The 23,359-nt window shown below is 42.4% G+C and overlaps 1 protein-coding gene across 18 annotated transcripts in view; it reads left to right on the forward strand.

Annotated features, from left to right (window-relative positions):
• Positions 1 to 23,359, forward strand: part of Pde4d (phosphodiesterase 4D) — a 1,514,231-nt gene that overhangs the window by 1,465,091 nt on the left and 25,781 nt on the right. The window contains exons 1-2 of one of the 18 annotated variants that reach the window (XM_063281303.1): positions 545 to 11,400; positions 12,003 to 21,133. The exons of 14 other annotated variants lie outside the window; for them this stretch is intronic. In XM_063281303.1, coding sequence (XP_063137373.1) covers positions 21,125 to 21,133 — 9 coding nt within the window. In that variant the 5' untranslated portion in view covers positions 545 to 11,400; positions 12,003 to 21,124. Of the gene's footprint in view, positions 1 to 544; positions 21,134 to 21,206; positions 23,063 to 23,359 lie in introns of those variants that run through there. 3 more of the 18 variants (XM_039101739.2, XM_039101737.2, XM_008760722.4) reach the window with 3 other exon arrangements.

Below are 23,359 nucleotides of genomic sequence, written 5' to 3' on the forward strand. Positions count from 1 at the left end.
AAATCATGTGTTTTATGTCTTCAGTTATGCAAAGAAATAATTAAGATTGTGTGGGTTTTATTGATCGACTGGCCTAGAGGCCAGGGAGTAAGGCTTCTAAGTATTTGATGCAAATGGCTGAAAGAGTCAATAGGGATATGTGGCAATTACAAGTAGTTGTCTCTTTAAGCTATTTTTGTAGTTTTGGACACCTATGTACAAGGTCAGGAGGGTTATGACGTTTTACCTCTTGTATCTGCCGGTGAAAGATGCTTTCTTTCGGTTCCGTTTGCTCGGCCTAGCTTCTTTCCCACCTGCTTTATATCTCATGCAGATTTTATTTAAAAACAAAACAAAACAAACAAACAAAGGAAAACCCGCCTTAGCCTGTCAGTCAGCCACTGGATTGTATCTGTATGTTGTAACATAGAGGTAACATTGTTGCTGAAGTGAAAAGTTGGCCTTAAACTAAAGGGGGCTCCCTAAAAGTATTCGCCCACCTACTGACCCACCGGTTTGTACCACGGTGATAATCAAATCTGCATTCTTGCTTTTTTTTTTTTTTTTTTTTTTTTTTTTTGAATCTGGGCCTCATTTCTAAGTTTGGCTTGGCTCTTCATCGGAATGACCAGTTACTGCTTTCTTACTGGGACTGTTACTCCCTGCAGCTGCAGTATGTGCCATTGTTCTCTTAGGACTAACAAATTGTTACATTTATTAAAATATAATCTTCTCTTTGTCATTTGCTCTATAAATCAGAAGACACGTGCTGAATATGTCCAGCCTTAAATGCTGAGCGGGCCATTATGGGTGGGCCTGTGTTCTCATATCTCTTGTATGTATGTGGCAAGGGACAGATCAAAATCTGAAAGCCCCTTGCCAGACACATGCATTTGCCTGTTATTTCCACCTCCATAATTTGACCACACTCTCCATGCATCTGAGCAGCCGCTTGCCCTAAAATCTATATTCCCGATGTTGAAACCTGCATTTGAGTTTAATAATTGATGTGAGATCGAACAACATCGTGACTTAAACTGTCAAGTAGCTTATGTCTGTGTTTTAGGCTGAAAACTTATGTCACAGGGATCACTCAAAATAATCCCTTTCATTTTGGGCACCAAATTAGACAGGGCTCTGTGTTTTTGTTTTTTGTTTTTTTAAATCTTCATTGGAAAATGTTTTCAGACTTTGTATTAATTGCTACAGGATCTTCTGGGAGGTAGGTCAATTTGGCTGAAGTGAGATAGTCGTAAAGGGAGAAAATATTCCTCAAAATGCATTCAGCTGTGTTTATGTCTGGTGGTCAAAAGATTATTGACATGACACATTATATGCATATATATATTCACCCAGTTAAATATTTAAGTATTGCTTGAATTTTTAGTGTCAAAGCCATTCATCTCTTTATAAATTCATTCATTTCTAAATTCATGAGCCCCATGAATGGTCTTTCAGAGATGAGAAAGTTTACTTAGAAGAAAAAAAAGTCCCTGATAATGGTTGTAACATCAACTTTTCACTTAATAAACAAGCCACTTCCATCCAGTGATAAGTGAGTCGGAACTGGACAACTGGTCAACCAAAGGCTGTAGACAGCCTGCCTTCATTTTGAGCTTCTTTGGGCTATCATATCTGAGTGAATGAGTCTGATAAGTTACTTCTTGGTTGGTAAATTTATTGCCCTATATTTAATTAATATATTCAGCTCACTTTTCTCTTTTGTCTTCAGATATCAGGATAGTATTCTCCTCCGCGGAAGCTTTAAACATTTTTCTTGATTTGTTAAAACCACAATAATGCACAAATAGCAAGTCTAGATTTTTTTTTAAACTGATAACAGAATCTGCTATGAAGGCGATTTGGGAGACAGAAATTGGGGAAGCCAGATCTTTAAGCCTGCTAACAGATAATTCATATACTTAAAAGATCTCGATAACAATTAGTAGTCTTAAGGTGATGTCTAAAGACAACATGTTTTCTGTATTGCTGCACAGTGTGCACAGGCTGCTTGCTTGGGACAAGAATATGGTTGAAATCTTGGCCAAGACAAGGGGTGTCTGTACCACATGTTGGATGCTTGTACTGGAGGCGTAAGGGGTTCCAGATGGCATTTAATTTGAGTGATTACATCTACAGCATTTACCCTCAAATGCACATTAATCTGCCTAAGAGTTCAACAGATTTCCCCCTCCCCCTGCAACAGCAATTGAGGGCAATTTCAGTGAGGCCTCAGAGCTTTAGAGGTGGACAGACCTGGAGGTTCATTCAGTGTTTTGTTCTTTTCTTGGCTGAGTTATTAAAAAAAATTATAATGTAAGCTTTTTAGCCACATTTTCCTTAGCATAATCTGGCCATAGTAATAACCATTTCGAAAGGACAATATAAGAGTTTGGGGTCAAATTTTCTTGAGTTTCTTTTTGTCTGAGATATTTGCTTTTATTAGTTTACTGCACAAGAGTATTTTGGGTAGAAATTTTATGTGTCATAGATTTTTTTGTAATCCGTCTTTATCATCCATAAATAACTAGAATAACTAGTTCTAAGTAGATGTTCAGGCACTTCTTAATTTCACATTTAAATTCTAGATAGAACGAGGCATTTTTCTGTTTACTGTAAGTGGAAATAAAGGCAAGGCCTTGCTAGTTTTCAGGACATACATATGTACAAGTTTGGGGGTACATTGCTGTCCTTCTATACAGATTTTGCAAAGCTTAACTACTTTCAAAGTAAAATACTTTAAAAGCTGAATACTTTCACGATATTTCTGGTCACACCTTCCCCCTCAAAGAGGTCACTTAAAGGCGGGAAGTACCTACATGAGAGCGGGCAGGAGTCTGGGCCTCAAGGTTCGCAGAGATTTCCGTTCAAATCCTGTAACAACCCTCTTGTAACCTAGTAATGCTCATTTTAATAGGTCTCCCATATGAGCTCAGTGATGCTTGCAGGAGAAAAATGAAACCATTTTGAAATATCCCTAAACCAACCAACCTAAAAATGTTAACTTGTTTCTACTCTCAAATTTTGGGGGCCATTTGGCAGCTCAGCACTGTTGGAACGCACTGGGCTGTCCAGCAAACTGCCCGTTGGTCTTGACGTTGGGATCCGAGCATCCTTTGCAGAGATAAGGCTTTTCCTCCCGTGTGATTCACTTCAAAGGCATCCGCACTGGCTTTGCATACACGGTTACGAGTTCGCTGTGCGTCTTAGTTTGTCTCTTTGGTCCATTTCTGTTCTCTTTCTCTTCTTTGAGTACAAATTAAGCTGCTCTTCAGGAGCCGGTTTTTCGCAACTGTTTTCCCTCTGGCTCCCCCTGCTGGCGTATGCGTGCCGATGCACAGCCCAGGCTAGCACTTGCTGGGACTTCGGATAACGGTTTTCTTCCGGCCAGGAGGTTTTCAGGAAGGAAGATAGGATGTTCACAGCTGTAACTGAGTCTTAAGACATTCCAACCCTGCCCTGCACAAGCATAAGATAACTCAGAAGGACTGAAATTCCATGATGAGGCTAAGTTAGTTGCAAAAGACATTTTAAGTAGTGACAATGAAAATTTTTTAGATGTTAAAACTTAAAAAAAGAGAATTCTTATAAGTTCATGTATATGCCTAAATAACCATATAAATTTAAAGAGAAAACCTCTTGTATAGCTATAGAAACTGGGAACTTGGCTTCTTGATATTTTGAATTTGGTGTGTCTTCTGCTTCCAATTTTCAACAAAGGTAGATTTGGTAAAGCTTTTTTTTCCAGTTTGTATCTAAATCCTCACATAAAAGATAAAGGCATAAAAGACTTATATCACCACAATTAGAAAAAAAATGTTCTCTTTGATTTTAAGTAGTAATAGAAAAAACAAAATACTTGCTTAAAACAAACGTGTGTGTGTGTGTGTGTGTGTGTGTGTGTGTGTGTGTGTGTGCGCACATGTGTATGTGGATCTCTCTGGTTTGGAAGTGTTTCTATAAGGATTTTCACTTCATTGATTAGTCAGGGAGGTCTTTGATTTTAACTTAGCAAGACACAAAGGGGAAAAAAAGCCTATGGTGTCATTGGTTCAGTTCAGTGTCGGTGAACTTAAATTAACTCCTCACTCTTTGCTTCTATGTTTCAATAAATAAATCAGTTACTAAGAGAATGCTTTCGGTTATTACCAATCGATTTGATTTACAGGAAAATAGTAGCTTCTATGTCAGAGTGTTATTACCTATGTCACTCTTTTAAAAAGTCAAAATGTAATGCTTAGTTGAGATAAAACAGCGTGCTTACCAAAGTTAAAGATGCACTGGACAACTTCTTTTCCCAAAAACAAGGCCAGTAGACAACGCTTTGAAGAACCCAACGCTTTAGTGCATGGCATATCAGTCATAGGAAGACGATTTTTTCACTCCAACAGTTGGGGGATGCGCCTAGATATTTTCTTAAAGAGCAGATAAGTCCATGATGTTCACTAAGACATTAGTTAAACTGGATATAGCAGCTAATGTAAGAATGGTTTTATGATCTTGTGCTATGGAAAATACCAAGTGTTTTTCTTTTGTTATTGTTCAGTATTCTTGGCATTGGGAAATATTTTGCTGAACTTTCTATGTAAGGAAGATGAGTGACATTTACTTGCTGGCCTAGAGCACACATTAGTGCTTACAGAGTAAGTGCTCTGCAGAGTGGAAAGAACATAGATGTTTGTCGTCAGGAGAACTCGGTTTCAAGTTCCAGCCCTGCTGTTTGCTCCCTAATAATTTGGGCAGCAAGCCTTGCCTTCCCAAAGCTCAGTGTCTTCATTTGTAAACACAGCAGCAAGAAGGGAAATAGGATTGGGATGGTGGCTAGGGATCTAGGTCACTTGGTAGACTTAGTGCCTGCCCAGTATTCCTGAAGCCCTGGGTTCAATCCCTTGCACGGCATGAGCAGGGCCACAGGGTACATGCCTGTGATCCTAGCACTCGGGAAGGGGACAGAAGGAGCAAATAGTTCAAGGTCATCCACCACTATGGAGAGAAGTCAAGCCCAGCCTGTAAAATGGAGACACTGGGGGAGGGGTGTAGGGAGGGAAGGGAGAGGGAGGAAGAGAAGAAAGGAAGGAGAGAGAGCATACACTACAACATACACAAAGTCCAGCATGGTGCACAGAGTACACTGAATGCTTCATAAGTTATATGTATCTATAGAAAAAGAATGAGCTTAGGAGAACCCAGTACTATATTTCTTGTAGTAACATAAAACAGCATTATTTCTGTTCTGTTTGAATGGTAGTGCAGTTCACGTGCTGTGATTCCCATGTGCTTTGATGTCTGGGGTTATACGTTAAGCTTTCTCTCAAAGCAATTACAAAAGATACTACTCATCGGAATGCTCCAAGTTAAGTGACGTCAGCTCTATTTCTCTCATCTATATTACGATGGACCAGTGACAAAATGAGAAGACTTGCACCTGTGGTCCACACATTTTGCCCACCTCAAATGGATGCTGAGTCTTGTTACCTAGCAGCAGCAAAAGTAATATTGCAGTTCTGTGGCAATTAGAAGGACATGTTGGATTTAAACCATGATTTTCTTTCTCCACTGCCAATGAGATTCCTCCACTAGAGGAGAGAATGGTGCACTCTGCAGGACAGTTTTCCACCCTGGGAGCCCACTTCTTAGGCAGAGTGTCCCCTAGGGTTGTCTGGCTGGATTAACCTTCTGCCTATTGCTTGTATAAATTGGACCTCTTTACTTCTGTGTGTCTGTTCTTCTACAGTTGCCACAGTGACTTCGTGAATTTTGTAGACAGAGTCAGGAACACAGTTGGTACTGAACACATCCCACCATTTATTCCCATCATAAAAGAACATCATTAGTCCTTTATTTGGGGGTGGTGCATTAGGTAGGAGTCTGCTGCATTCCTGATCCTTCCCACCTCTTCCAGAGGCCTGGTGACGCTGCTACTAACCCAATGGAATTGTAGTAATGGTTCCTTTTCTCTTGTTTCCTCCCAGAACCTTTACAAAGCCAGTTTTTCTATTTGTTTTCAGGAGTTCCCCTTTGGCTTCTTTCTGTAATTTTACAAATATATCCTTAAAAAAAGGCCAACCTTGAGTTTTTATTGTTGTTTGTTTGTTGTTGTTTTTAATTACCTGAAAGTGAGCTTTTTCTGGCAAAAAAAAATGCAGAAAGCAGTAGCCAAGAACAGTCCATCCATTTTTTCCCTATAAAAAATGCATTTCTCCTTCCAAATGGCACTACAAGTACCCAGGCACACCACTTCCTGTTACTATTTAATGTTCAAAGCAGCATGTTCAGAGCACAGCCCTCTATTCCACTTTGTAATATCTTAGCCATCTAGTCCACCATAAGTATTTCCTCACCTCTTCAGAAAAGAGGAGTGTCGAGTAACCATACCCCAGTCTCGTGAGCACACCTGGCACTTACACCCTAATTGGGGATACCACATTATAACAGGGAACCGGAATTCCTTAGGGGAACAGTTGCATCTAGAGAATCGGGCCGGGGATATACAAGAAGAGCTTGGAGTGTCTTACGGTGCCAGAAAGGAAGGACGTGATCACACACACAGAACTCCCCCGATGAAGACATACCAGCCTGATGCAAGAGTACACCGAAAGAACACCCAGTGGCCTGAGGTGGAACAATTTGAGCAAGAAAATGTGATATTAGGTTATGACCCAAATTATAAAACAGATGTACACAACCCATACTGGAAACAACAACAGCAACAAAAAAACAAAAGCCCTCTCTGAGTCAGTGATATGGGGCATAAACAAACTGCTGGGCAGGACAAACTGCTGGGCAGGAGCATCCTAAGTCACTGTCGGATGTTCTACCCAGAAGAAGGGAGAACTCCATTCTCCAGCCTCGAAACATGGAAACTGCACCACAACTCCCTTCCACGTGGCACAGTATGAACTTGGTGGGTGGGGGCTGGGGGGACTTTACTCTGCAGCGACTACTGACAAGCACTGTCTTAGCCAGGTTGTCAAGGCCAACACTGGCAGCTGCAAGCTGTATTGACCATATATCCTTGATATGATCTGATAAAAATGGTTCCTTGCATCTATTAACCTCCTACTCGGAACATCTCCCCAGTCCAATTACAGGAATAAGTTATCAGGCAAATTGCAGTTGGTGACATTCTACAAAATACCAGGTCACAATTCCTCAGAACTGTTTAAGGTTACCAGAAACAAGGAAAAAAAACATAGGAAACTCACAAGCAAGAGGGCCCATAGCAAGGTACTGTGATGTGGCATCCTCCGGTGGGCTCCTGAGACAGAAAAGGCTTATCCTAGAGGGTAAGGAACCCCCAGTCATCAGTGTGTGTTAGATTTCTGTAGCAATTAGAATTGCGACCCATGTGAAGTGTCAGGAACAGGAGAAATTGAGTGTGGAGTAGACGGGACTTCCAGCCCATCTTTGTATGTTTTCTGTGAGTAAAAGTCTTCTAAGTCAAATGTTTTAAAACCCTCTAACCAGGGGGCTGGAGAGATGGCTCAGTGGTTAAGAGCACTGACTGCTCTCCCAGAGGTCTTGAGTTCAAATCTCAGCAACCACATGGTGGCTCACAACCATCTGTAATGGGATCTGATGCCCTCTTCTGGTGTGTCTGAAGACAACCATAGTGTACTCATATATAATAAAGAAAGAAAGGAAAAAATAAAAAGGAGACCAGTCTCCTACGCACATCTGAAATGCTGCCTTCTCTATGAAGCCTGCATTACTCCATTTCCTCCCAGAACCCCCTCCTCACCCTCTAGCTTTCCTAATTGAAGTCAAAGCTTCTTTTTCTGACCTTGCAAAGGCCTTTATGTGTGATTTTCCTGACTCTCAGCATAGCTTGCTGTTGTTGTATTTTGGTGACGAGGCCTCCCATAGTTCATTTACCCAGCACTCAGTATCAGTGTACCCCTGTATAGGTGTTCACATACAGTGAGACTTAGCAAGGGACATGGGTTACCACAGATGTCCTTTCTCACTTCAAATTGAAGAGTTGAGCACTAGAATTCCCGCTTTTACAAATATGCTTTTCTTTCATTATTAGAACTCTGAGCGGTTCTCAGTAGGAATCTCAGTATAATAGAACACAACATAACATATTCTAAATTAGTCTTAAGTTTGCTAAATTAAAATTTTCATCACGCACAGGCAACACCATGCTGCCATGTGAGTGGCTCCCCTTTTGTTTCCTTGTATGACAGTTTGATCAGTAGCATTCTGGTTACCAGCGTATCCCAGATGAAAGGGACGCATTGGGATGTTTTCCCCAAATTTGGTGTGTTTTTGGACCTTGTCTGATGTTCAGTGTGTGTGCTTTAGCTCCCATGAGCATCTCTGGCCTGCAGCACAGCCATCCCTATGGTGGCAGCCCCTAGCTCTTAGCTGACAACAGTGTGCTATGCAGATGTAGGCACTAAACAGGAAGCACTTGGGCCTGTCATAAACAGGTCTAGACTATAGAAAGCACAGTTCTGATGGGGATGTATCCATAGCAACCAGGCTAAGATGTAGCTGCCATATTGGAATACATTGACACCCATGGATGTGCCCCTCTCTCCCCTTCAGGGAGTTGACTGGTGCTCTCAAGGACACTGTGTCTGTTCATAGCAGTGCTCTTGTGTCGTCTTAGTCTTGAAGAGGAATAAAGACATCGTAGAGAAGTATGCTTCAAAATACTTGGGCGGGGGGCGTGTCAACTCAGATTTCTTTTCTTAAAGTAGATTTCTCTTCTTAATTTTCTTTTTAATTTTATCTGACATTCTGATCCAAGTTGATTACAGAACAACAGACATTTCCCCACAATGGTAAAGCTGCAGAAGAAAAAATATTTCATCAGAAAAATGATTGTTTTTAAGGAATTATACTAAATTATACATATTTCTTTTAAAAAGCTCATTTCTTAGAAAGTAACTACTTAGACCTTTATGCTAGCTCCGGTGCTTAGAAAAGAAAGACATTCTTTGCCCTGGAACTATTTTATTTTATAATGGCTAAGTTTGTTTTGCTTTGTTTTATAAATTTTAGGGGAGAAAATGAACCATATAATCATAGTGAAATTTCTAGCAAAAAAAAAAAAAAGCAACAAAATGGCTTTCCAATTTAGAGATGCTTTCGGTTTTTAATAAAGAGTATCTGTAAGTATTTGCAGATGCATTATGTCACTCTTTTATGTATGGGAAAAACCCATTTCACAAAAGAGGCTAAGCTCTAATTCTGTTGAAAGAATATTTTAAAATTAAGACAGATTTGTAGTGTTGTGGTTGAGGGCTGAGCTTCCTGTATCATAGTTTTTATTTTTATGCTTTTAATATTTCAAGTCACCATCAAAACCTAAATTGTGTTAAAATGAAAAGGATTAACAGCATCTTTGCTCTCAACTGTTGACTTTCTTCTTGTTTTCCTAATTTTGAATTCTCAGTGTAGTCCCCTAGTTCTGCACAAGTGTACATAGAAGTGAGTTTTGAGACACCATAAAGAAGCTTCTAGAAATAAACTTATTTCTTATTACACATCAAGAAAAGAATAGTTTGCCTGGGAGTTGTTGTTGGACCCAGAGCTCAGGCTTTCCATGTGTAGTTAGTGGTTGAAGGGCACAGAAGGGGGAGCAGTCAAAAAGCCCGAGTGCTCGTAGAGCCACTGCCCCATGCTCACAGAACCCTAGTGCTGTTCTCTATGGGAAGAGTCAGATCCAGTGGGCAAATGGCTTCCTGTCACACATTTAATGTACCTTTTGGTACATATGACTTCCACTATAGCTAGTTAGAAAAGTACCACACGGTTACCTAATGGGAACCACTTTGTGTGTTTGCTTATACCTCAAGCTGGAATTTCTAGTGCGGTCCTGGAAGCCAAGCACTGTACGTAAGAAACTGTCGACGTAATTCACAGATGGAAGGAGGCGAACCCTACGGGTTCTCAGGCTACATTTTGAAAGTACACACAGAGATTTAATTAACTATCTAATGTATTCATCTCTTTAGTGATTACTAGAGTCCAGAATAGCAAGAGTGACATCAGCAAAATGTGATTCCCAGAGGGGGAATCCTCTACTTACCAGAGGACCGTACATGCTGAGAGCCTAGGACATCTTGTTCTGTCTCCCTTCTTTTCCAAATTGTTCAGATGGGACTGGAACTACCTCGACCTCGAGCTCACTGCATGAGTGCAACTTAAGGCAGCTGGAAAGGATAGGAGGTGGCCCAGAAGGCTGCTTTTTAACAAAACCCTGATCTTTATGGGAAGGCATTGGCTAGGACCCTGTAGGTAAAGCTTGAGTTGCAAGTTGACAGCTAATTTAGGAATAATGTGGGATGAAGCCTGGCTGGGGGTGGGGATTGGGGCAGCAAAATATAAGTTCTGGAAAGGTGTAAGCGGGCCCTGGACTTTAAACTTAGTCTTGTACTATAGGATGGCTTGGGGCTGGGTTTTTGTTGGTGGTGGAGATTTTTTGTCTTTGTTTGTTTGTTTGTTTTTTCCTAGTTGGGATAAAAGGAAATAGGCTATGGATCCTTGGGCTGGGGTAATAGAGTGAAGAAAAGTAGGGTAGAGAGCTTATCTATGAAGGAGCAGCTCCAGCTGACCTGGGGTCAAGACTCTGGCTGGAGGCAAACTGATCAGGTGGCAGCGTCCCTGCCCCCCACCCCCTCTCCAGCCTCTGGGATCCTATGGTGAAATGCAGTTGTCCTGAGAGATTGGGACAGCCTGGAAGGAAAAAAAGAAATCCCAGATAGGTCAGCCAAAGGGTGCAAAGATCTAAGGGAGAACAGTCAGCTGTGGATGTCGGGGGAGGAGGGGCAGGACTGAGTGGAGAGCGAGATTTATGGCCATGGTGTACTTCATGAGGCTCGTTCTCTTTAGCACTCCAAGCTGGTGTCACCTTCTTCACCTGTGACCTCCTTGAGTCATGGCCCAGTAGCAGCATGGGTAGTTTGCTCAATCTAACTGCTGGGCCATCCCCCAAGGAACATGTTGTTCGGGGATGAAGGAAGTTGAAGAGACGTAGGCACAGTAGGGAGCGAGCTGCAAAGGGATGGAAGAAACCGGGTCATAATAAGTATGGGTGCGTCCTGGTGATGGGTTGTAAGCCGTTCCTAGATGCTACGGTGGAACAGAGGGGCAGGGGCCAGCAACCGTCTTCACCACTCTAATGTCCCCTACGTGCTGACGAGTTTCCCAATTCCTAGACAGGATAAGATTGTATGCCACACTAGAGATGTAACCTTAGAGAATGAAATTATTTCCATGTCTTTGAGCCTGTCTTCTATGTCAGACAATATGACTATAACCCACCCACCTCTCAGTACTCTTATAAAAAAAGAAGAAGGAGAAGAAGAAGAAGAAGAAGAAGAAGAAGAAGAAGAAGAAGAAGAAGAAGAAGAAGAAGAAGAAGAAGAAGAAGAAGAAGAAGAAGAAGAAGAAGAAACAAGATTTCTGGTAAAGTGTGAAAGAGTTTAGGTAGCACTGTGCATGGGCATGGAGGCTCCCTGGACTATCTTTAGTAGGGATAGGGCTGCAACTATTTTTAAACTTAAAAGGTCAACTTTATATGCAGCCGTATAGGTGACCCATTGCAACTGGAGCTTGAGTCAACAGGCTTGGGGGGAGCTTACAGGGTGCCTTTGAAATCCTGATACCCAGTCTCGGTGATTTATGGGGCCTCACTGTCTCTCATACGAGATGCTCTCTGAGTTTGTTTACTTTAGTTTTTAGTTTGGTAACCTAGCACCTTGTGATAGCATATTTTTATTTAAACTGACCAGTTAATGCTGGTCAGGTGGAGAGATCCGTGCATGAAGGCAGCCACAGGAAAGGGAGCCCTTGTAGATCTTCACTCTGGTGTCCCAGAGTTGGCCCTTTTCTTGTGCTTTGGTTTCCTCCCCCTCTCCCCACCCACTTGGGGATGATTTCCACGGCTCTTGGTTCTGTGCCATACTGAGATTGTGGCTAACGAAGTACCAAAGAACAACGAGGATGCTAGGTATCTTTCCTGGTGAAAGTTGAAACAAGAACTAAAAGTTGACCCTTTTCTTTCTCAGGCTAGACATGACAATCCTGCTGCAAAACAGGAGTGTAGGAGATGACCTTGAATCTGAAGCCAGCTCAGCAATGAGGGTTTAGTCATGAGTCTGACACTAGCCATGGCCAGCGACAAGAAATTCCCTAGTGGTGCAGTTGCCATAGGGGTTGAAAATGAGTCACCATTTAGGTAAATGATCCACTTTCTACTTACTGTCAGCCGCTTAGCAGAGAAATCACACTTGGGCTTCTTATTCAAAGTCTGCTTCTTCTTCTTTTTTTCTTTTTAATTCCAAAATCTTTCTCCTTAGAGGTGAAAGAGATTTGTGAAATCAACCGGTTCACCTAATTAATTTCACTGAGGTAGAAGAGTTAAGATAGCCCGGGACAGATCGGTCATACGTTATCTGTCAAGACCTTTATCTTTAAGTGAATACAAACTTTTAAGTGCTAGAGCTGACCTTAATTTTGGTCATTATCAGTGTCACCTTTGTACGACGTTTGCATTTTGTGTTCTTTGTCATTTGGGATGTTCCATCCCGTTTTACTACTTTTGAGGGTAGAAGTTTCTGGTAGGAGTCGGGTATGTTCTACACCTTGTGACTACAGACAGCGGGATACAGTTTTCAGTTTCTCAGTGAGGGATGTCTTTAGCCTTGTTCTTAGGGACTGTATGATTGCTCCAAGGTTCGTATGTGAAAATGAGGTTTTTGTGTATGAGTGCTTACACGTAAACATATAAACAAAAGATGCAGACATGCGTGGAAAACATACGAGCCATTGTGTGTTAATGAGCAGCAGACAACTTCATCTCCTTGTTGAGGCGTCCAAAGAACAGCCTTCCAATGCAGAGGAGCAGAGTGGTTGGGAAGCATCCCAGAATGACGACAGAAGCTGATTCGAGCATCCAGGGATTGTGTAGGTGGTAATGAGTAGGGAGGGATGCCCCAGTGGTTGGACAGTACAGGGTAGAGTACGGCATGTTTATTGAGTATTGGGTGTCTGCGGAGGTGGGAGGTTAATGGTTCTTCTGGAAGCAGAAGACTGACTGGAAAAAAGACTCTAGTTATAGGACCAGAGACAGGCACCAGACCTATAGATTTGGCAGCACTCTGGGCTGCCCTAGTTGCCAATCTAAGCCACTTGTAGCTCCTGAGAACTCCAAAGAACTCTTACATTTGATTTTAAGGAAAATGACACGGGTGATTTTAGAAAAGTACTTAAGAGGTCATCTTGAAGGGAAAGACCCAAAACAAGTAGAATCAAAGAACTTGGCAGCAAGGCGAGAAGGACGTGAAGCAGATTAAAAAAGGACATGAAAGGAATGGATGAAGGCAGGAAGACAGAGAGAACAAGGAAGAGAAGTTTGCAGCTGGAGAGGTGGGATTCTAAATCCAGATGCTGACGGTTTAGTCTTAGGAGGAAAAGCCAAGGTGGGAAATGTTGGACAATCCCTCAGCTGTTTGTCTATGTGAGATTGAGGTGAGGTACGTGTTCACATAGAATTCCCCTGCACACCTTCCTTAGTCACCACTAAGATTAAGAAAACAAATGGAAGGAATGTAGAGATGGCTCAGATTCAAGAGCACTTCCTGTTCTTCCAGAGGACCAGAGTTCAACTCCCAGCACGCGCAGCAGGCCTCTCACAGCCATCCGTAACACCAGCTTCTAAGGATCCAAGGACTGGCCTCTCGGGCACCAGCTCACATACATGCATGCACACGCACACATGTACTAAACACAGATACATAGAATGAAAAGAAGACAATCAGGAAGCTCTGACCCAGTGTTGGCGGAAGTGCAGGCTGAAATGGAGGTTCCTCACAAGGCCAGAAACAGATCAGTCGGTTGACCCAGCTCTACCGCTCCCGGACGATACCCAAAGGACTGTGAATGTCACTACAGAGATGTTTGCTCTCGTGCGTTGATGGCGCTGTTCACCATGGTTAGGAGAAATTCCAGACATATACTCAGTTTTGGTTTTACGAGGCTTCACTGTGAGTTTCAGAGGACGATTCAGAGGCTCGCTTTATTTCCTTAGTGCCCCAAATAGAAGTTTATATGTTCTAATTCACATATGTACTCCCCCTCGGCTGCGAGAGGAATGTGACTGCCCCAGCAGTAATTGCTCCTGTTCAACCACTGGTTACCGTTCATAATGCTTGCAGTGCTTTTGCATAAGTGGATAGAGGTCAGTGCTCCCTTCGGTTGCAGCATTTATAAGATGCATCCTTGAGCTATGTTCTTCTTCTTTTTTTAAAAAACTGTATCCTGGCATCACAAAAGAGCTCCACTTATAGTTATACGAATACGCATGTAGTCAGGAGGGATGGACTTACACAGCAGCAGGAGACATCATTCAGGGGGTCAGTCTACTGCTTCCAGGGACTCACAACATTGCACTGCTGTCTGGGAATTTGCATATATCACCTCAGAGCATTCCAAGACCTGACCCAGCACAGTGGAGACCTCCAAATGCCTTCTCAGCTGCTATTGGTAATTTCAATAATTGGCAGAGAAACCATTGACTGCACACATGGTTGGGTAGACAGCATTGCAGGGATCTGAATACCATTCTTTTCTTTTTTAATATTTATTTATTTATTTATTCTATGTATGTGAGTACACTGTCGCTCTCTTCAGAGACACCAGAAGAGGGCATCGGATTCCATTACAGATGGTTGTGAGCCTCCCTATGGTGATAGGAATTGAACTGAGGACCTCTGGAAGAGCAGTCAGTGCTCTTAGCTGCTGAGCCATTGCTCCAGCCCCTGCATTACCATTCTTTATCTGATTGTATCCTGTGTGATGGAGTAGTTCTGCTGATAATAAAGCCTACCTGTTGAACTCTGGCACCTGCTTCCTACGCTGGGCTAAATTACCTGTATGGGCTCTCATCCTCCTCCTCACAGTGCAGAGCCCTTGAATAACACACTGCAGAAAATCCTATGAGGGCCTCTAAAATAGTCTGTGCGCCTCACAGTTCTCAGTGAGGGTAGCAAACTAGGAAAATGCCAGTTTTAAACTCTGCTCTCTTTAGCTGTTGAGCTCCCCTTACCTATGTCGTTGTCTTGAGATAATGTCTCACTCTGTAACGAGGCAGACCTGCAACTCACTGTGTAACCCAGGCTGGGCTGGCGGCAGACTCCTAACTCCCGGCATTAGCATATTGCCGGAATTCCGGCCTTGAGTCACCATGCCTAACTTCCATCATTATCCTACTTTAAATTTCATTCCTGCCCCCACCCCAGTTAAGTCTTCGTTCTTGAAAGATTTAAATAGCACACGACTTTATGAAGATACTGCTCTTTGTGGACGCTAGATTCTAACTTTAATGAGCTCTGGGTGACCTTGAATGAGGAGCTGCCCCGCCTTTCAGATTCCTGGTCAGCTGTGAGGCGGGATTTTAAACCGGTGCATTATCTATTCGCGCCCCCTCTATGGGGACTACTCTAAAGAAAAGTTTTAAAGTGATTAATCTGCTCTAATGTGGTGCCTTTGGAGTATTTGAAGGTGGCTGCCTTTTCAGAATTCTCTGGCAGCCTTCCTAGTCCAGAACTCTAGAAGGATGTGGGGGTAGGGAAGGGAGAAGGGATGGAAAATCCTGGAATGCTTAAAAGGCACTCGGAATCCTCACACATTTAAATATTGCTGCACTTGACTGCTCGGGGTTCAGCTTCCCCTTATTCTCCTGCAACGCTGCCTGCCGGGCCTCTTCTATCCCGGTGGGACCTGGAAGCATTCAAGCCCACACTGAGCTGGCCCACGTCTGTACCTCAGGTCCTTTCTTTAGTCCCCTGGTTCATTGACCTTGTGAAGACGTGGCTGCTCTCTCTCCTGGGAGCTCCTTTTTCTTCCACTTTTGTAAGTGTAAACCATGCTGGGTTTAAAATATAAATCATCTCGTCTCCTCAGAGCCCACCAGGGATACCTCTGGGCCCTCTCACAGGGCCCCTTTCTGCATCGTGGATTCTGCCTCAAGTCTTCTTCACATTTTAAAATTTGACACTGAATTGAATTGATACATAAAACCCAAAACTGTTCATATTAATACAATACCATCGTGTGATATTACGAAACATGCATCCATTAGGAAACCCTTACGCCGAGTGAAACATACCTGCTTTGCACTTCCTCATGATGAAAACATGTCTTCTAGGTTTCTGAAATATATGGCATATTCTGTAGGGTTTACCAGAATTCCTGCTCCTGTCTGACCACACACCCCAGGGTGGTCATCATCAGCCAACCTTCCCTAACCTTCCTTCTTCCCCGTTTTCTCCAGCCTTTGCATGATTCTCATGGTCTTCCCAGTGATAAACAGGCTGTGTACACACCTCCTGACCAGCACTGCGATTGGCCCTTTCTAGGTAGTTGGGTCCCTTCTCAGTTCTCAACTTAACCTGTGAGAGCTTTCGTGCCTTTAATTTTTGCCCTCTTGTCACTTATTTATTTATTTATTCATTCACTTACTTACCTACTTACCTACTTATTTGGTCTGGTGCTTTATTGTTTCTCTGCCCCTAGGTAGCTGTTGAGCTGTTATCTGTGGAGAGAATACGAGAATGACTATTAAAAATTCTTATTTCTAGTGCTGGAGTCTGTTACTTTTGTAGAAATTCCCTATGAAACATCAATACTGTGGGTTGTTTGCTGGTTAAAGTCAGTTTGGGAAATGTTAAATAGAAGATAAATAAACAAGGTTACAGAGTAACCTTGTACCGTTACAAAGCGTTTACAAAGCAAAAGACGTCTTCATAATGCAACAATTTCGAAGTGGACACCAGCTGAAGGTGTTTTACTAGACAAGTGTTCTTTACATTATATTCTGGGAAATTCTGCCTTAGACCAAAACCCATCTTACTAGAGGGAAATGGTCATAGGAGGAGATTCTCTCTGACTAGAAAGAGAACAGACCGGTGAGTAGAGACAGAAACCTCCGAAGAGTGGCAGGATTCAGAAAGCACGCAGGTTCTGAGAATGGCTGGGTCTGATGACCAAGTCCTGCACACCGTGTTGGGATTTCTTCCTTCCAGCACATCTAGAACTTGGACTGGAGTCAGCACACAGTAAGCACTTTCTGTCTTTTCAATGCTGAGTGACTTAGCGTGGCCTGGGATTGTCCCATCATGCGTTGATTTTGTTAATTAGTTGGAACAGTCTGTTGTTTGCTCGGATGCTGTCTGCAGCATTTCCTTCATATAAAATCACAACATCTGCTAACTGTGACAGCTTGACCTCCTCCGTTCAAACTTAGAGGCAAAGAGACCTCGCTTACGTGAAGTTTGTCCAATTGCACTGATTATTCCTCAGTGAAATCGATTCGTGGTTAGGGATAGCCAGGGTGATGGTAACTTCAACTAAGCTGACTAAACAGATCTGAGCGCACAGGGTTGCCTGTATGAATCCAAGCGGTATCAACGATTTCAGAGTGCTGTGCGTATTTGTTGCTTCTCTTGCTGTGATAAAACACCAGGACCAAGGCAACTGCTGGAAGGAAGGCTTTGTTCGACTTGGTATTCCATTACGGCCGAATGGACATGTTGTGGCTAGTGCAGGAAAACTGAGGGCTCACATCCTGAACCACAAGCAGGAAGCAGAGAGAGACCAGGAGGAGTGTATGCTCTCTGGGACATGCTTCCTTCAGCAAGACCATATGTCCTAAACATGCCACACAGCACTGCCAATGGGGACCAAGTACTCAGAAATCCGTGCCTATGCAGGATATTTTCATTCAAACCACCGCATATGCTAATGTGTCATTAGTTAATCCACGTAGCCAAGAAATGAAAATACAGCTGTCAACCTGTTAATTTGGTTCCAGGAACTCATCAACAGATAAAGCCTGTCTTGTATTAGGTAAACCCTTCTAAATAAGTGTTTCAGGTATTTTTTGTCTTAAAAAAAAGTCATTTTGGGGGGAAAAAATTCAGGCCATGTTAATAAAAAGTTTATAGAATTGGATGTTTCAGATGATGACTTAGTTTTTAAACATCAGTCTTAAAGGTTTAGGATACTTTCAAGAGAAGATACCACTTCTGAAATGGTAATTTGATCTCTCTGGGCCTCTGTGATGTCATGTTTTGGTTTATTCTCATTCCCTATCCAAAACCTACCATTTTTCAAAGTCTGTGGTACCTGTCTGGGCCGCAGAGCTGGTTAAGTCAAATTCATGTATTTTTTCACTAGAGGGCGCCAAATACAAATAGATGTAGTGGACTTACTAGCAGTCAGGTTTTCTTAATAGCATTTTTCAGGAAGAAGTTTTTATGTGAAAGTAAATTTTAAATTATATAATTTAAAGGGCTGATAATAAAAATTCTAAAACTATCTCAAGGCACTTGAAAACGAACAGAGGCTCCCTAGTTTGCATTAGCTATTGAATTTACTGTCTGAATTTCAATTTTGGCTCAGAATTCTGTATGGAGAAATTAATAATCACATTTTCATCTGTTAATATAATCTAAGCGTTACAGTATATGTAAGCACCTATTTAGTATTGACTTTATTCCTGGCTACTAAAAATTCCCCTCTGTATCTTTCCTTTTTAAATAGAAGGGTATTAAATGAATATGATTGATCGTAGGATTAGATGTTTTCAATTTCGTGAGTAAGTACGGTGTAATAAAATACTACAGCTAGGGAAACCTCCCTGAGTCTGATGTGCTAAGAGTCAACACACTCATTCCTAAGTATTTCAAGCACAGTTGTACTAGATTCAAGTTAGACTTAATGGTGGTCACAGCCTTTCCATAGAGTCTCTAGGGTAATAAAAAACGAAATACGAAACGTTCTCTTCTTGTTAACATCTATTAACTGTGAATATTAATGGAGTCCAGTGGGACACTTCCACATGTACATACAGCACATGCCTGTGACATCACTCTTTGCCCACAGCTCCCCCAACCCTTCCCAGCCCTACTGAATGCTGTCCCATTTTAAGTCGCCCTTTGACTTTTCCGTATACAATTGATGCCCACAGTACTGCCTGCCATGTGCAGTGCATATGAGGTGCTCTCTGTCACTTTAGAGGCCTGCGTAGCCACAGCGGCTGATGTCACATCCCAGCCCTGCTGCTTCCAGGTGGCTATGTGACTATGTGACGGCCAGTCTCTTTGTGGCCCATGTGTGCTGTCCGTTGATTTCCTTCTCATGGTCCTATCTGAAAAGGTGTTTCCCATCCTGCCCCCCAGTGTAAGGTCAGTGTCGTCGGTGTGTGTTGTGATGAGGTGTTCCCGGGCTGCGAGCATCTGAAAACTCCCCTGGTTAGTAACTAAAATGTGTGCATGTTTTCCTGAGGCTGCTGTCTGTTCCCTCCATCCCTCTCCCCTTCCGCATAGTCCACATGACTTCCTTAGACTCTCCTTCATCTCGGCACCGCAGCACATTCAAGCAGCAAGGTGAAAACTGTAAGGTTTCCCATGATCTGGACGCCACAGTCAGATAGCATCACTTGATCACACGGGCCAGCTCATACTTACTTTAGAATGTTACAGCCCACTAGGATATTTCTATGCAGATTAAATGGCCACAGCAGGCACCCTACATGTTAGGACTGTGTGCTAAAGCAAGGCGTCTTCAACTTTGCCCACTTGTGACCTTTGACTGGGAAATCTTCACGTGATGCTAAATACATCAATCAAAAACTTGCTGATAATAAATCACGAAGAACTGTATTTTAAAATAAGTCCGTGGGGGTGCCAAACAGTTTTTTTTCCTCACTTATTATAGACTAAAATAAATCTGGATGCTGATGAGGTGGATATCAGTGTTTAATTTTATATACAGAATTAAATTATGGCTGTTTGATACTATAGGATGCAGGGTAGCTTCAGCGTTATTTGGAGTTCACCAGCATTTTACTTTTGTAATCATCAATACCAATAACAACACCCCTTTGCATACATAGTAAATACAGAGTGGCAGAAATGTGGATAGGGACAATTGAAAAAAATGTAAATCGTTTTTTAAATCTTATGAACACAAGATTTGCCGAAAGATTTTTAAAAAGTAGAACAACTCAAGGCAGCAACTAAGCAATTTCTAAACCGAGCACCTCTATCGTACAACCCAAAGCTACTCTAATTCGATGCTCAACCTGACAAAGAATGCTGGAGAAATATCAAGTGTTTTTAGTTAATTAAATTAACTGTGTGTAGAATAAAATCCCTGCAATTAATAACGTACAGTCGTGCCTGATTTGAGCCAAATTGGTTCCAGCATCCCTTTTTGGGTCTACCTCGTAGTGCAGAGTGTACACACCTTGCATGCACAGCCAGGGTCCTATGAAGTCACGTTATACGGCACAGGCGAGACCAGACACACCTCGGATGCGTTGTGCATTTGGTGTTGAGTTTTCGTTTGCTGTGTGTTCAGAAACTGTACGGTTGCAAGATTTGTGACCTTGCATCCAGTCTCCTGTGGGGTTCTGACCCACAGTTTCAGAAGCTGGGTACTAAAGGGTTCCAAGTTGGAGTCCCTGTCCTGAGTATCAGGGTAACATTGGGGAAACCATTTTTCCCTCCAGTTCTCACTGTATATGGAGGTGGGGTTTAGGGGTGCTGAGACCGAAGCTGCTTTCTGCCTCTGTCATGGTTTGGATTAATGTAATGAGAGTGGAGAGGGGAAGGGACAGACCGAATTAAATGGTATCTTACCGAAGACAGGACTTGGTCACAATGTTTTGAAGGAGGGGAGTATACTGGTAGTAGGGAACAAACTGGGGTTACTCAAGGATTCAGTTGGATGATTTATGTTAAACACCTGATAGCATGTGACTCACATGAGATACCTACTGAATGGACAGACAGAGTCACAGATTTCATCTGAGGCACTTGGAGAAAATGCGGCCCCAGCGGCTGCAGCTGCAGTAGTTATACGAAGTACTTTAAATAGAAAAACGTTTCACAGTTTTGTAAAAGTTCCAGGTGACGAGCAGGGCATTTGAAATGGGAGAGTATTGTGAATTTGGAAACATGGTACTAAAGTTCAGGTGAGACGTCGTCATGGAGGGTAGGCCTGAAACAGTTCGTGGAGAGCCAGAGTGGAAACTTCAACAGAAGGCAGAGAAAGGCAGGGCCAGAGAAACCCGCAGAAACAGACCAGGGAGAGGAGTGGAAGGCATGGTCAAATAAGGCAGGATATGTCAAAGGTAAGAAAAATGGAGGACAGAGGGGGGCAAGGGGTGTTCTGCTGGGTTATGCTGGTGGAGAATTGGGGTTGTGGATTTAGACAAATGTAGAAAGTGAGCCCAAAGGTGTGCTGAGTGTCTGAGAAGCAAAATAGAAATATCAAAGAGGCAGAGAAGGCCTTTTCCCACCCGTACCCATGGGGTGTGTTTCGGGAATTCCCCTTCACCTGCCCCTGTTGTCGCTGCCTTAAAGCCACTGCAGTACAGAACCCTATATAGGCTGTACTTTTTCTTAGTCTGTAGAATTGTAACTATTTTGTAAATAAGGCACAGTTAAAAAAACAGGTAAAAATACACTAGAATATTAGTAAGTCTACTGTTGAAAGTAGTGTTATTAAAAACGAGAATACTGCTGGAACTTTCCATTTAGCATTTTCAGGACACAGTTGGCTGAAAGAACCTGGAATTACAGAAAGTGACATTGCAGGACTACTGTGCTAGACAAGCGTTGTGGTGAAACAGACTGAGGCAAACCTGGTGCAGGACACTATAGAGTAACCATGTCAGGGAGTCCCAGAAGCCCAGAGTGATCAACCGAGACAAGAATAGGCACCTTATGCAGAACTTTGTAATAGAGCAAGAGAAATTAATTTCTCTCATTTCTCATCCACAAGATCTGTTTAGGATAAAAGTTACCATATCAAGCAGAATAGAAAAGGTTGGGTTTCCCAAAAGAATGTGGAGTTCTCTTTTAGCCCTCAGGAAAAAAAGGTATGCTTACTCTCCATTTCAACTCTGCATTCCTAAAAGCTATTCAGTCCGTTCTCAACTTCGTCTGGGATCATAAGAAATGTTCTGCAGATCAAGTACAGAAACTGGAATCGGTGTGCATAACTGCGTTCTGTATCTAGACAGAGACATGCCCTTTCAGACACCCCTCCCTCCTCTAGTCAGATTTATATTTTAGACTTTGTGTGTTATAGAGTGTGGCCATATTACAATAGAAACAAAGGATTCTGACAGCAGCCTTCCCCAAGGAGAAGGGATGTGTTCTCATTTATGAAGTCTGGACTTGTGGCATTTCATTATGATTGCGCTTGTGCGCTGGGCACGGGAGGAAGCCAAGCTGTCTTTATCACCAGGAAAGCCACGCGTTGGGATTTGAGACAGAACGGGCTCATCAAGACTATCAGAATTCACACAGACTGACAGTATTTATTTAAGAGACGACTCCAGATCTTGACAGTTTTGTGATCACTAGCCATCCCTGTGAGAGGGAAGCCCCATTCATCTTTTACAGGCAGCCTCGGAACTGCAGGGAGACCTTTATTAAATGGCGTTCGCCATGTGGGAGGAAAGCCTCTTTTCCCCAGAGGCTCACCTTGCCAACCAATCACAAACCATCTTGAGCCGCAACCGTGCCTCCTGCCCTCATAGACCAGGGATGGAATGCGATTGGAGCATAGTTGGTTCTGTGGGCAGGGTTTCGTGTCACCCTTCCCGGCTTCCCCCGCAGTTCCTTATTTGGTAGCCTTTGACAGAACTAGTCTTTCTCACTGCTAAGCATCTTGACATACATTATTCATTAAGCCCTGGAGCTCGGAGAGAAAGATGCAGACTCTTAGCTCTTTAGCCTCTTCTTCATCACATGGATATTCCTTATTCAGAATAGTCGCTGAATTTTGTTCCATTTCGGAGTTTTACAAATGGCATGTGTTTAATGGAAAGACGGCTGGATGGGATCCTAATATGATGCTTTCTTATTTACGCTTAATTACCAAAAATCTTTAACTCCCCACACCCTGAATGGCTTTGTGGAAACTGGTAGAAATTGAGGTTTGAAGAGATACACATTTTAGAACTTGCTGTCACATATACGTATAGACACATAATCTATCAAAAATGCCTGAAGCAAACTATTTATTGTCAGTGTCTTGGGGCTACATAAAGGTAAGATTTATTTTGCCGTTAAAACTGTCTACTTTCATTGAATAAGTGGTGGATTTTAGCAAATTATAATGGCGTCTGAGCAATTTTATTTCTTCTCTTAGAAATGAACTAGGGAAGAAGTGTGCTTTGTTGCTAAAGAGATAAGATTGTATAACTGAGTGTCAGGTGTACTTTGTGTATTAAGATAGCTTTTGCATGTGCCTTGGTTCTTCTGTTTGTCCTATATAAATTTAAGTTACATTCTAAATAGCAAGGCAATGAAATAAATTAATTGCAAATAAATTATTGTACCAAATT

This window comes from Rattus norvegicus, chromosome 2 (genome assembly GCF_036323735.1).
Source record: "Rattus norvegicus strain BN/NHsdMcwi chromosome 2, GRCr8, whole genome shotgun sequence".
Taxonomy (NCBI): domain Eukaryota; kingdom Metazoa; phylum Chordata; class Mammalia; order Rodentia; family Muridae; genus Rattus; species Rattus norvegicus.